This window comes from Dromaius novaehollandiae, chromosome 4, assembly GCF_036370855.1.
Source record: "Dromaius novaehollandiae isolate bDroNov1 chromosome 4, bDroNov1.hap1, whole genome shotgun sequence".
NCBI lineage: Eukaryota > Metazoa > Chordata > Aves > Casuariiformes > Dromaiidae > Dromaius > Dromaius novaehollandiae.
In genome coordinates this window covers 29,310,209-29,324,470 of record NC_088101.1, presented here as the reverse complement: position 1 = coordinate 29,324,470, position 14,262 = coordinate 29,310,209, and the positions used below count along the sequence as shown (strand labels likewise).

Sequence of the window (14,262 nt, the reverse complement as noted above, 5' to 3'; positions counted from 1 at the left end):
CCAGTTGTAAATTATAGCAGACCTAGCTAAATAAATATTGTTTAAATAAACAAATGAGAAAATATGTTAAGTACAAAAATTAAGGTTATATTTTACTGACCTTTGACAAATAAACGTATTTCTTTATTATAAAATCATAAGAATAATATAAAAGTAGCCAAGTTCATGCATAAGTATCAAGCAAAACTACCAGCTACTATTTTTTTCCCTACACATTTTCTTTTGTGCCTTCAAAACTGCTTTATAGGAAATATAAGTATTATTTACAATAAAACTCATGAAATCAAGTAAAATGTCAAACATGCTATAGTCTGCGAGTATGCAGAAGAGCATACTGGAAAAAAAAATGATAAGCTGTTAGCTTTAGATGGCTAAGTGCCATTAATCTGCTAAAAGATTTCTTTCTGGTTTCATTAACACAAGGCTACTGAAAACATTCAGGATTTTTCATGTCCTTAGAGTCACAAAATTTTAATTAACTGGAAAATTTATTTTTTCCTTCATCACTGATTGCCGAGTATTCAGAGTACTTTGAGCATATCAGCTTACCATTTTACACTGAATATTGTAGAGTGAACACCAGTGAATGTACAAACTATGGTGATGTTTTCATCTAATAAAAATATAATCAGGTTAAATAATTTGACAGTGTAGAAAAATAAGGGATTTGGTTCTCTGAAATCTTTTTTAGTGTTAAGTTGATTAGATAATAAATCATCACAAGTTTTACGCCTGTGTCATACCACAAGGTAGATTTACTTCTTTAAAAGTGTTTCACATATGTGCCATAGATGGGTACCACAATTCAGTTAATTTCTCTTGATATGTAAGTACTGTGGAGAGATTACAATGCCATGCAGGACTGCTGAATAGTCAGAAAGCTCATCTATGTAGCTAAGCCAAAGGACAGTTTAAAGGCCAGTTCAACAGCAACTTCTGTGACTGAGTCATGAAAACAAACATAAAACTCCTGAGGTTTCGGATGCAGGAAGAGTCTCCTGAAAAACAAAAGAGGAATTGTCATAGGTATTAGGCTTTTTTTCATTGACTAATCTATATATTCTGGTTGTACTCTGATGTTTCAGTAGGAAGTTAAGTACAACTGTTGTGTAAGACAGCTAGCACATTTCCACAGCTCTCCTGCATATCTTATCTTCATACATTAGATTTTAAAAATCATTTTAATCTCCGCTCAGTTTTCTCAAGACTCTGTACAAGAAAGTTCTTCAGGTTTTCAGTATCTACTACTGTGATACTGGTTTGTTTGCAGTAATCTGAGTTTCAGGGCAACAAGCTACAATCAAGTCACTTGGGAGCAAGCTTCAGTATTTACATATTTACTTATGCTTGAACTTAATATATTTTGGCAGGTACATTCCTGCATGTCAACACAATAGATTCTTTTATGGAAAGAACTAAAATAGGAAAGCTGTTAACATATGTCCTTAACAGTGAGTAGCATCAGAGTATAGTATATAGCTCTACAAATAGTAGTGGACTGCACCTGCTGTAATACATTATTTGATAATACAGGGACTGGAAAACTCATTTTTACAGATGTCAACAGCAGCCTAAACATTTCCCGGGATTTTAATCTTTCCAACCCCAAGAATAGCACTTGTAAGCGCACACAAAGTACAGTTACGTCCATTCGTTTTTCCCCAGAGGGATACAATTTTGTGTGTGTGTGTGTGTGCATGCATGCTTTTTCTTTCTTTTTTTTAAAACATCTGACTTGAAGGCACACAGGTCGAACAAAAGCTCTGTTAGAGTCAATTTTTTAATTATTATTCCTGGCCAATATCATTATCTGTGGATGACATTTCCCCTCACTGTATTAGAAAAAAGTTCTTATGCCACATTCAGAAACGTATTTTGCTGATTTCAAAGACCTTCCTATTTGTATAATAGTTTCACTAGTTAATAATAATAATTTAATGTATCACTCAAGCATAATCATTTATCTTCCTTTCATCCCTTGCCCAAACTGAGTTTGTTTTTTTGTATGGTAAAAATGGCTTCTACCTGATCAAACATTTGTATTTTTCTTTCTGTTTATCTAGTACATATACCAAAGAGAGATGATGAATGCACAAAAGAAGCAAAAACCCTGCTAACCACCTAATTATGGTATAAATATCTGCTTAATGGAGCTAAAATTTAGACAGTACAAGATGTAGGTAGAAAGGGGAAACAATGCCAATGACAAATGGTGGCTATGAAATGTAGCTTACTGGCCTTGACTTAAACAATCGCAAGGTTTTTTACATTCTGAAGGGTCAAGCAATGATGCAGGTTATTTTCCCATTGTAGTATATTACCTTAAAAATTACTATTTTTAATACTTAATACATCAGGCAGTATGTTGTTCTGTCATACAAATTAGCCTTAGTTAGCCATGTAGCAAGGCCTATATGCACCATTAAGAAAAATCACTTAAGCTTAAATAATAACACAAAGGAAAAAGCACTATCAATTTGCAGTGGTAGCAGCAGAACTTAATTTCATACATGTATATTTGAAAGCAAATTGAAGAAAGAAAGTTTCCTTTCCAAATTATCTCAAATGAACTGGTAGATTGATTTGGTCTTCTCAATTAAAAACAAACTACAATTGTTCACTGTTTCTTTTTTTCTGAACTATGGGCATTCCCTTACTCATTCATATCACTGAATCAGCATTATGCATGGGAGCAAGACAGATGGGATTTACTTGCAAAGCAGAGAGTGGAGAGGTCAGAATGACTATGAGCAACACGGAGAAAGCGCAGGGTATTAGGGTAAGATTACAGCGCTTTAGTATGTCTAGTGGTGTGCTGAACACAGTGTGAGGTGTTTGTGGTGTTTAGACTTGAGCACTGACAGTGCTCACTTACTCTATGTCTTACAGCAGGTGGAACCACCCAGATAAAACTATCCAGATACAAATTCCCAGAACTACCAACTTCCCAGATTCCAGAGAAAAGCTACCGTAGTCAGAGTCAGCTCAAGTAATTCTGTGATGTGCTACAGTTAAGTTTATTCTTGAACAGTATAGTGACATATTCAAAATAGAACACACTGAGAGAAAGATACATCTGTCTTTAAACTTACCCCACAACCCAGTAACTCATTGTTGGGGGTGGTTTTTTCTGATCATTCCAGTTATCAGGAGAGCACTCAAACAAAACCCCGTGTTCTTTTATTATATCTAGATCTGCAGCTGCCTTACTGAATTCTGAAATCCTGCTGCCCGCTCTTTTCTTTTTCTGTAAAACAATAGGTGAAGTGTCAGTAAGGAATGAAACATTTTTATCCAAAAACCAGCAAATGTAGCTGCAATATGATTTCTTCAGGAATTTGTGTTGAATGATCTTGCAGTCAAAAATCCAGATTTAGAAGACATAATTAATTTGCTTAGATACGATTCTTTTCTCCACAGTTTTATAAGTTTGGTATCAACAAGCTTTTTCACTATTACATAGCTTAGAGGTAGACACATGCTCTCTTTTTTGATTTTTTTCCTTCATGCTGAATACCATTCTCTTTAATAATACATCTGAGATAATACAGCGCCATTAAGAAACAAAGTGTGTTAAAACAGCTAAAACTCTCCCCTTTCTCTCTGTGCCTCCCTAATTAAGAATTGTGGTAGTAAAAGCCTATTGAATAAACCTGGTCAGGCAGGAATTTCTTTTTTTAAATAAACAGTTGTATTTTGCTCAGAGCATTTCTTGCCCTTATTCTATATGAGTACATAGCATGTACAAAAAACATATTTTTTTGTTTCATTGAGCTTTTAGGGCTATACTTTGTGCAGAGCTTTTGAATAAACCTTGTAAAAGCTCCAGGTGTTTCTAACTGAACTCCTGGTCCCCACTTGGTGAGGATTAAATTACATGCACAAAAACTACTTTTCTCTCTTGGCTTTGTGTGGGTGCTCAACAGTTCTGTGAGTCCAATAAAGCCACTATGTCTTTTGCAAGAAATGAGAGGGCAAGAGAGCAGAATGGACACAGAGGTAGACACTGGGGGAATTTCAACAAGGTTCTTCCTTTGTCTAAATCTTCTCCTGCTGAATTCAAAGGAATTTTATTACTTTTTAGTAAATAAATATCTACATAATAATGAAAAAACATTTTTTTAAGCATGAGAGGTGTAATGACATTATAGAAACAGAAGTGGAGATTCCTTTGAAACAAATCTGTCTCAAATCTCTAGCAATGTAAAAGAGAAGTTTGTTAAGGCAGGGAATCTCTGGTTCCACTGCAATCCTATGGGGCTGAAGGTCTAGAAGAGAAAAGGTGGTGGAAGACATCACAGCAACTATCTAAAGTCTGTCAAGAAAGGGTAGGAAAAAAAGTGGAATGCCCCTCAGCCGTTTTAAAAACAAAACTCCTAATATTTGCATGAGAAAGCATCCTTTAATTTCCCTAAACATGCTTTGGATTAAATTGATAAAGCATATTCTGAATTACTACTAGTTTATACAGTAGAACAAATTTCACAGTAGATGACTTAAACCTTCCTGTATCTTTTCTTTGTATATAAAATTGTCTCAAACCCTGTTCTTGCCAATGTTGCTACTGAAAAGACTTAAGGAATATGTCAGTACTCAGTCTAGTATTTTCCTTTCCCCTCAAAATGGTGTAGTTATCTCATGCAATTTCCAAGTTGACAGTTGTACAAACATATTACGGAATGTCTTACGCTACACTATTCATACTGAAAATACTCAAGAAAAGTACAGAAAACATGTACATTAGGATGGGGTTATTTGAGACAGCTATGAGGGTGATTTAGTCCTGTACTTTCACTTGCATTAAAATTTCTTTCCTTCTGCTTTTTCTTAGAGTAAGAGCATTTAGTTTAAGATGATGAAGAAAATGAGGCCAGAACTACCTATTACGTATAGTGAAGTATATTTTAGGGTTTAAGACTCCAGAGCTTATTTTAGCTCAACTTAAAATTTATTCAAACACATTTAGAAGTTAGTTAAAAGGTAGTGAATTTTCAGTTCCTCAAAAGTGACCCAAAATTGATTACTGATCAGTGTAATTGCAGTCATTTTGCAGTATCTGTACAATTCTCTGAATCCTAATCTACAGCAATATTTAAGTGATCTGAAAGAATAAGCAATATGATAGTACATTTCTGTGTTTGACTTTTATTTGTCCTGCACTATGAATAAGGAAAACCTCTATTTCTTCTTTTGCATTGCTCTTATGCCTTAATGCAAGCTGACAATATCAGCATTAATTATTGCAGCCAACATACAACTACTACCCCAGATTTGTTGAGTCAAAACACTCCAATTCCCGTTGTTACCAAGCTGGCTTACACAGGTAACTTGGATTCTGCTCTACAAGAAAAACTTTATACTGCAGTACATGTTCATTAGTTATTTCTGACCTTTGGGGCAGAATGAACTCAGCAGCTACCTACTGTACTGACACATGCCTAAAGAGGCAGAAGAAGCACATACTGAGGTAGCTGTGGCCCAAACAGAAGTTTTCACTTTCAAGCATGAGTTTTCACTTTCTGTTAGTTACACCTGGTACACATGAATTGTTTCTTTATTCGGGTATTTTTGGTTTGAACTAAAAATTGAAAAAAACTCTGTCTCTTTAACAATTGTTACCAAAGGCAATTTGATCATTTGTCCCTCTGCTTGCTTTTGAGTTTTTATATCTCCCAACAGAAGTGCCCAAAATACATGACTCATTGTCAAAATCCCACTCAGCCCGAACCTCAGTGTCATATGAAACTGACAGAACAATCCACTAACTTAACTTTTTTTCTAAAACTTAAAAATCCTAGATGATTTATGAGGCACATCAGTCTAATCAGAAGTGACTTCTTTGGTAACTTCAAGGAAACATGAAGAAAAATTATACTAGTATTTGCAAATGGCATTTATTCAATTTGTATTGTTATTTCCCATTCCTCATAATCAGCACTGTACTACTGGCAGAAAGCCTGCAGCTTAGGGCTGCTACTACTTCTTCTTCTTTTAGCTTGGATTGTCACTCTAGAATCTAAAAATGCAACTGATAGACAGTATTCTCCTTATGTTTATATGTAATTATTTCTCTTTCCTAGAGACTAAACAGGCTACAAATTAGGAGCAGGGATGACCTGTTATTCTGATTTGATTCAAGTCAGTAAAAAACAACAGTGCAACTAACAAACCAGGCTTTTAGCAAAATAAAATGTGAACTGAACACCAAATGTCTGATCTGAGTGCAGTGTCTCATAAAATGATTCTTACACCTATCATTTAGATTTCTGCATTTCTGTTATCACCTTACTCTAGAGGGATCATTTGGACTGAACAGAAATTTATAGTTACACACAAGGCAGTAAAGCTTCTGACATTAGGTCTGTCCATCTTTGAGTCTACTCTAAATGCTAAGTACCCACATAAAGCACATGGGACATCAGGCTTTAGCCCAAGTGCAGAGCAAGGCTGGAAGTGGCATCTTTGCAAAGTGAAAAAGCCTTACCTGCCATCCCATCTAATCTATGATCCAAAAGAGATTATTTGGCAGCATAATTAAAAGTAATTGATCATTGCAGCCAGTCTTCTGCTAGACAAATATCCACATGAACAAACTATTTCAGACATGAGCAGGTGGAAAATGTGTAAGCAATCTCAGAATGAACTACCCTCTTCCCTTCAGAGATGCCCTCTTCAGGTCATTCACACACACTGACAGGGCAGTGAGGGGAGACTGCACTGTCACTGCCCATATGAAATAATTTCTGCAGAAAAAATAGGGCTTAAATTTCCCTTGCTGCCAATATGAAACCTCTCCAAAGCATTAAAATGTCTAGAAAACCCCTCTTTTGCTACTTCCTATAACTCTTGAACCCAGTGTGTGAAACTTTTTGCTAAGTTAGAAGCAAGAGTCCTAACATCGAATGGAAAAAGAAAATGCTACACTGAATACATAGCATATTTATTTTGAGAGCACTTTGTGAGGGGAGGAGAGTGCTTTTTGCACACCTGCTTGGCTGGACAATCAGAGAGAGAAACTACCCTTTAGAATAAAAATACCAGGTACATTAAACAACCACAGACATACACAAAGTCTTTCCTGCTAGTGGACTATTTAAATAATGAAGTGGAAACAATCTTGAAATACTGAGTTGAGAATGTAAGTAGAGAGAAAAACAGGAGTAAGAAAAAGTTTTCATACTTCTTTCTTTATGGACTGCTGGAAAACGGAACGAATTGAAAGACAACAACGATGGAAATTCTCGATTAACTGAGGGTGGATGGAGCCACCAAGCTGTGCTACTTCTTGATGAGTTGGAGTAATAAAGATTCCTTGCATTGTTTCCAAAAATAGGTAGTGGAAGAGGGTATTCTCAGGACCAGATGTCAACCTTCAAAAATAGGAAAATTCATTTAATATTCAAATAATTTTGAATGATTTTTCAGTTACACAACATATACTTGTGTTTCTTAAAACAGAATTGTTTCTCTGGTAGTTACAGTAGAGTACCAAAATGGATAGAGACATTGCAAAAGTGCCTATTTCTATACCAAGGAAATCCTGTTAATTTGGACTGTTAACACTCAACATTTTTTTTAAAGTGACTATGGCACTAGTTAGATACTGCACTTAAATTCCCAACAATTCTTATCAAAAAAAGGAAAATCAAAGGAGAGCTAAAGGCCTGTGGGGGGAGGTAAGGAAACCTTTCATTAGAGCTCAAACAAAACACCAAAGCTGTGTGTGCAATTACAAGCAATGAGAGAGAACTAGGATGGTCATGGCTTTTTTGTCTTTTGCACACCCACCTAGAGGTACAAAGAGGCACAAGGTATATGTGCAGTCCCAGTAGACTCATTTATTTGACGTTCAAAGGTTATGTATGTGGAATGTGCATACATTCCAGTGACACACTCTTGAGAAACAGCTTTCTTTTCTAATTAACACTCTCCATTAAAGAGCTTCACTTTTCAGAAGCCTTATAGGAAAGTTTTGGTTTCATTAAAATTATGCAAGAACATGTGTGATCTGTGTATCTTCGAAAAAAGCATATGAATATGGCCTTAAAAGTGGAATATTTAATAAAAAATAAACTCTTACTTGATAGTGTTATAAAGTTCTGCATCCCTCTCTGAAAGGTTCTTTTTAAGGTTTCCTAAGTGAAATGGATTTGGTAGGGTATGGTTTTTTTTAGAGACCTGAAAAACAAATAGACAGATGAACTAACAGAGAAAGCACACTTAGTGAAAAAAATAAAAGAAAATAAGGTAGTATTGAAAAAAATGCCCAAAACAGTTGCATCAGCTTGTATACATGTATTTTATAGCCTGTACTCTATTTTGGCCTAAAATGGATCAGCAGCAGTTGTACAACTGTACAGCAAGTTGACCTGATCACTTCTGTTTATGCTATTATTTGGGGGATATTCTCCATTTACTTCTGCTGTTTGCAACACAGCTGTGCCTAATTTAGTCATCCACAAACCAAATATTCAGAAGCAATGATAATCAAGATAAAAGAAATGCAATGACTGTGAGGCTGACCCAAAACTCAGACAAGTCTACAGAAGTCTTTTCTACTGACTTCAAGGCCTCTTAGATTTTTTCTAAGCTATGTTCTTCTTTAAAAGTTAGTTATAAAATTTTTAAATAAAAAGTAATAATAGTATACCTTAAATAAATTACCACGTCCCTCAGACCCACTAGAATGTTACAATTCTCTTTGTCCCTGTTCTCAGACCTGATCTGATGCAGACTGTGGATTAGTGCTTCCATCTTCTGCAGGACCTTCATTACTACGGTCAGGTCCTCCACTGGTTCTTGTAGGACTTGGCTTACGTGTCATTAAAGAAGAGTCACCAAACAGGGTCCTTTTGCTTGCTGGAGCAGTTACTGTTTTGGAAGTACTTTGTAGCTTGCTCAGGATGGGTGAGGTTGTCAAGCTCTCTACTTTGTCATGTGTCACAGGAAGGAACCAGTCGGCACAAGATAAAGGTGGAATAGAGGGAGAATCTAGCCTTTCTTCTATGCTGGCATCTATTCCTTCCAGCTGAAGTAGTGTGGCTTTGACCTGATCTACATATATGCAGTCTGGTCCTGGATTCCCAATGGCTTTCGATGCACAACCGCCTGCCTCCAGCAGAACACACAGCATGAAGTGTCTCTGTAAACATGGAGGTGGGAATATTAGCTTTTTGGTTTGAAATGTGTGTACTGTATTAGATTTATATCTCATCTGATATTTGGACAGAATACAACACTATGTTCAACAGTTCTTCCTCCTCACCAGAACAATGGGTCTTTTCTTTTTTTTAAATCAAAATCATGTCCAAGGAAATCTTTCTGTTACCATGATAACCAAGTTACAATGCAAACATAAAAACTATCATTTCCATACTCATTAGTTGTTTTAAAAAACAAATTTCTTAAAAGAATTGTCTGAAAATATAATATTATAAAAGTAAAAACATTTGCAGCTGAAGTAAAAAGACAGAAATAATGAGAATGTATAATTAAACTTGCAAGTTTTACAACCATTACTTATATAATTCTGTTCTCTAAGAAACGCTATCCCATGAAACAGCTACAATAAAGATATTTTGTAAAATCACTGAATTAATGTATGGTAATATATGATCATACTGAACAACAGACAATACACAACAGCAAAACAGAGCATCAGAGATCAGGCATGCTGGAAACATTAACTTACCAAGCCAACTATCAATAAAAAGTATCTTGCTTCAGGTTCCCTGTATCCTGTAAGACTTGAAGCATCACTTGGCTGGATATGATGATGTGGAAATACTTCCCGCCATATCACTAACTGACCAATCTTCTGTTCTGCTGCCAAGGGTAACAGACAATAGTGCCGACTATATGAACCTATATCAATAAGATCTTCCTTTGGCAAGTGATTACCAATCAAGTAACCCTTAATTAAACACAGAAAAGGAAGTATATTCAGTAAGAAATACAACAACAACATATCACTTAAGAGTAGTTTTAATCTAGAGATATCTATGCTCTACACACATTGAGATTATAAGCTTTCTGGCCAGGAACTATCTTTTTGGTATACAATTGTACAACAAAGACCATTCTGAGCTTTTGCACCATGTCTGAAGAATCTAAATACTGAAATATAAACAAAATTAAAACATCAACACGTATGCAAGTTATCAAAGACAAACTGGGAAATGTATAGTTTAACAGTTTTCAAAATGGCTACTGACAAAACTAGTTACAGAGTTAAGGTGTTTTAATTCTCATTTCCTGCCTACCAAAATACTGAGCTCTAACTGGAATTAACAAATTTTCCAAATAAGTTATGTAGTACAACAGTGTTTCTAGCACTTATGGGATTACAGTTAGAGCAAAGTTATTGTAGATACTGTGGAACTACATTTATGCTGACAGTTTAGTCCCATAGCACTACTGGCTTGCATGAAAGAATCCTTAAAATGTAAATTTTCTTAAAGCAAAGGCTTCATCTTCATTTTTTTCCATATTGCCATACTTTTAAAAAAAATAATTACAACTACAAATGATGCCAAAGTGAAAAAGCTGTTGGTCCAATTTCTCAAGTCTGTGATTAGACAGATTAAAGATAGACCACCTGTTGTCTTTTTTAAATAATGGCAACAAGCAAAACCAGTACTATTAGACTATCATACAGTCTCGTTTGAATTGAGTCATTCATCTCTCTTTACTGTCTTTCTTCAATCCTTGAGCCATATACAACATTTTTCAACATGTTTTTTTACAACAAATTTCCATAGAACAGTTTCAAACAAGTATTTTGTTCTTACTGACCGCATAGTACATACCACTACATGACATCAAATATTTTACTTTGTTATGATGTTTGAGTTTTAGGTCTGTTTCAAACATTACACATTTAAAGCAATCTTATATTTTTCATATTTATCCGGTTCTGCAAAGAGTTAATCCATGACTGGGTTAGATTTCTAGATGTTGTATTTTCCTAACCTCTAGTCTTAATCAATAATATTACCTTGTAGAAGAGACAAGAACCCAAAATCATATACAATCTTCTCATGTCGTAGTAATCTTCAGACTGTGAACAAGAGCATGGTATAATTTCTAATTCAGAATTTTTCTTTTACTGAGTGAATGTAAGTAAACTATTTCCAGTCAGTGGTAATCAATGTCTTTTTAATAATTTAATTTTTGACTGCTTCTTTTTATTATCAGTGTGACATCAGAAATGCAGTGATAGCAGTGGAACAAAGAGCTAAGCAATGTATGAAGCTTTCAGTTTTCATTATTGATTTTCATCAATACAAAAAACTACCATTCTCTCCAACAATTTTCAACTCAGAATACCAGTGCTCAGGTTTCCTAAATCCTTATGTTTCCATAAACTACTTTTGTAGCATAAGCTAATTCTCAAAGTTCTTAACAGTGCAGCAGATGAAGCACAACTATTGACACCAGAGGGCCCTCTTAGAGCAAAACTTCCAAGTCAAAGCTTTTTTTTTTTTTTTGTGATATTTGAACTGTTACCCAAAATACACTTATTCATTAATCTTTTAATTTAGATGCCCAATGCTCTCAGATTCATAACACTAACTTTAGGTGGATATTGTATATTTTAAACTAAGTGAGTGCAATCAACTTCTCTGTAATAAACTACTACTTGCAGACATCACTTTCTGTAAACATTCACCCACTTTGTTTAGTACAGTGATTTTTCTTTGTTGTGACCGTTTAGACATAGGTAGCAGTTAAACAAGATGGATTATATGTCTGCGTATCTTGTATTTTAGGATTTAAGTATCTTTTAGTAATTAAGAATATGTATGCCCAAATTTTTATGCTAAATATGTGATTAAACATATTTTTTTATGTCTGAGTATAATATACTTACAAGAACATGGTTTTAAAATAATTCTTCTGGAACACAGGTTTAAGAAATATTTTTTATAGAAAGGAAACTCAGAAATTTCAATACATTTTCATCTTACCGTCCTATATATGCACAGCAAGTAATACTCAGGTAAACTACTGTCTTCTCCTTTACACTGTTAGGATATGTATAACTTGTATAACTTCCTTAAAACTGGTAAGTTTAGTTCTTAGTACTCCACAGCAGTTTTCAGTTGTATTTGCAATTGCTTGAAAAAGAGAGTCACCTATACAGATTTTTATTTAAAAAAAAACAACAAACAACAGGTATGTTCAAATGACAGCATCCTTTTAGCTAAGCTAGACATCCCATGTGCTTGAATTATAGTAGACCACGGGTTTTCAGTGACTAATCCTATAACACTATAATACAGTTGCAATGTTAACCATGGAGAGAAATTCAGGATAAACAGATTGAGATACCTATTAAAACAAGACTAATACAGTACATCTGTGCTTTGATTTACACTTTATTAAAAAAGTGGATGGATTTGGAATTAGTGCTCTTTTAAACTACTGAATATGACCAAGGCAAATAGATTCTGTGCACTGCAAACAAAAAAAAAAAAAAGAAAAAAAAAGAAAAACATTTACCAGCTCTGCAAAATCAGCTGCTTCCAGATCACTCAGGGCTGTGTCAATTTCCATCTGAAATATTAAAAGAGTACATTTTAATAGAAATTTCCAAGACATTTACTTACAATAATAGCATAGCTCTCTTTAAATTGCTAGTCTTACAAGATGAGCATTCAAAAGTACAGAGTGAATGGTAAAAAAGGCATATACTTTTCACTAGCAATATCAAACATCAAGAACACCTCAATTCATCAGACTAAAGAATAATCTTTTTCAATTTCTGTGTATTTCCCTCTTCTTTGAAACTGTAAAATCTCTCTGCTTGTCCGTTTCGTGAACCCACTGTTCTGTACAAGGGAGATGTCAATCTTCCTTTTGGCCTGTATTAAAACATGAAGTCTAGAGACTATGCTTTGAAGGCTAGAGACAACCCTGAAATCTGGCAAACTTTTGTATCCAACTGAGTTATTAGAAAAATCTTTTTCATGACGGATTTACTTTCTGTGTCCATAGAAATTCCCCAAACTTTCTCACACATTACCTTTGTTCTACTGAAACAGCTTTAAACTTGTGTTATTTCTTCAGCTACAGGAGCTGTTGGTTAATTTAAGTTTTACTAAAAATACTGTCCTTTACAGAACACAGTACTAGCCACTGAAGTGCATGACATAAATGTGCTACTTAATGAAAAGAACTTAAAACCCACCATGATGCACTTTTGGGGCTATGTAAACAAGCTGCCTCTAACTGAAATACAGACAATTTTTCAAATGTAGAGAAGTGTCAGCTAGGCTGTTGGCATTCAGCAACTAACTAAACTCTCAGCTTTTCCCCCAGTTAATTTAAATGGCTTTCTGTCCAAGAAAGAACTGATGTTCTTATTTTTATATTCTTTATACAACATAAACATCTTCATCAAAACTTATCTACCAGAAATTTCATCTTCTGCAAGAATAGAACTTTTCCTGAAACTGTGGATGACCTAAGATAAATTGAGAAATACATGTCCAAATCATTCATATGAAATGAATTGTTTTTTAAAAAAACCCTCTAAAACTTCAAATTTCGCAAGAAAGCAAACAACTTGCATGGTAAAATAAAGGACAAAGTGTAGCAGAGTCCCTCTACAGAAACTTGAGAGAGAAAAAAAGAAAAAAACTTGCAGGATAAAAGATTCATCACCAACTAGTACAAGGAAAATAAAAAAGGTGTTATTTCCTGGATAGGAAAAAATGCATGACAATAGTTAGAGATGCACTAAGTTACATTTGAAACATATTAGATTGCTGACTGACCATGTTCTGCAACTACGTGTTGCATAATCATTTTATTCCCTTCAGTTACAGCGGCATGGATTTTGCAAGTGAGTGGATGGGCATGGAAAAGAGTATGTGCAACCCTCTAGATATTTCATTTGGTTAGCAGATTTAGATTAGGAGTTAGGACATGAAAGAAACTTTTCTGAGACACTTTAAAAATATATACTTTGGTAGCTAAAACACATAAGACAAAGAGAGTGTCCATACATACGTACTATAAAAGCAGAAGTCTAACTAAAAGTCCCCCCAGCATCAGCTTCAAGCTCATTTATCAAAACTGTATCTAGATACATACAATGGGGGCAGGGTGGAAAGAGCGTAATCGTTATAGGTCTACTATTAAAGATATAAGAGAAGAAAATTCACATTATGGAGAAAGGAGACAGAAGGCCTCATCTACAAATGGAAATCTGTTAAGAAATGAATGACAATTCACTGATACATGCCTTGCAATGTC

The 14,262-nt window shown here is 34.7% G+C and overlaps 1 protein-coding gene across 2 annotated transcripts in view; it reads right to left on the bottom strand.

The window, feature by feature from the left end:
* Positions 1 to 66: 66 nt before the first annotated feature.
* INTU (inturned planar cell polarity protein) overlaps positions 67 to 14,262 on the bottom strand; it is a 58,604-nt gene continuing 44,408 nt past the window's right edge. For both annotated transcript variants that reach the window (XM_026122453.2, XM_026122451.2), the window contains exons 9-16: positions 12,505 to 12,558; positions 10,997 to 11,059; positions 9,692 to 9,913; positions 8,720 to 9,142; positions 8,081 to 8,178; positions 7,181 to 7,370; positions 3,093 to 3,247; positions 67 to 998 (exon numbers count right to left, since the gene is read on the bottom strand). In XM_026122453.2, the coding sequence (XP_025978238.1) occupies positions 887 to 998; positions 3,093 to 3,247; positions 7,181 to 7,370; positions 8,081 to 8,178; positions 8,720 to 9,142; positions 9,692 to 9,913; positions 10,997 to 11,059; positions 12,505 to 12,558 (1,317 nt within the window). In that variant the 3' untranslated portion in view covers positions 67 to 886. The remainder of the gene's footprint in view (positions 999 to 3,092; positions 3,248 to 7,180; positions 7,371 to 8,080; positions 8,179 to 8,719; positions 9,143 to 9,691; positions 9,914 to 10,996; positions 11,060 to 12,504; positions 12,559 to 14,262) is intronic.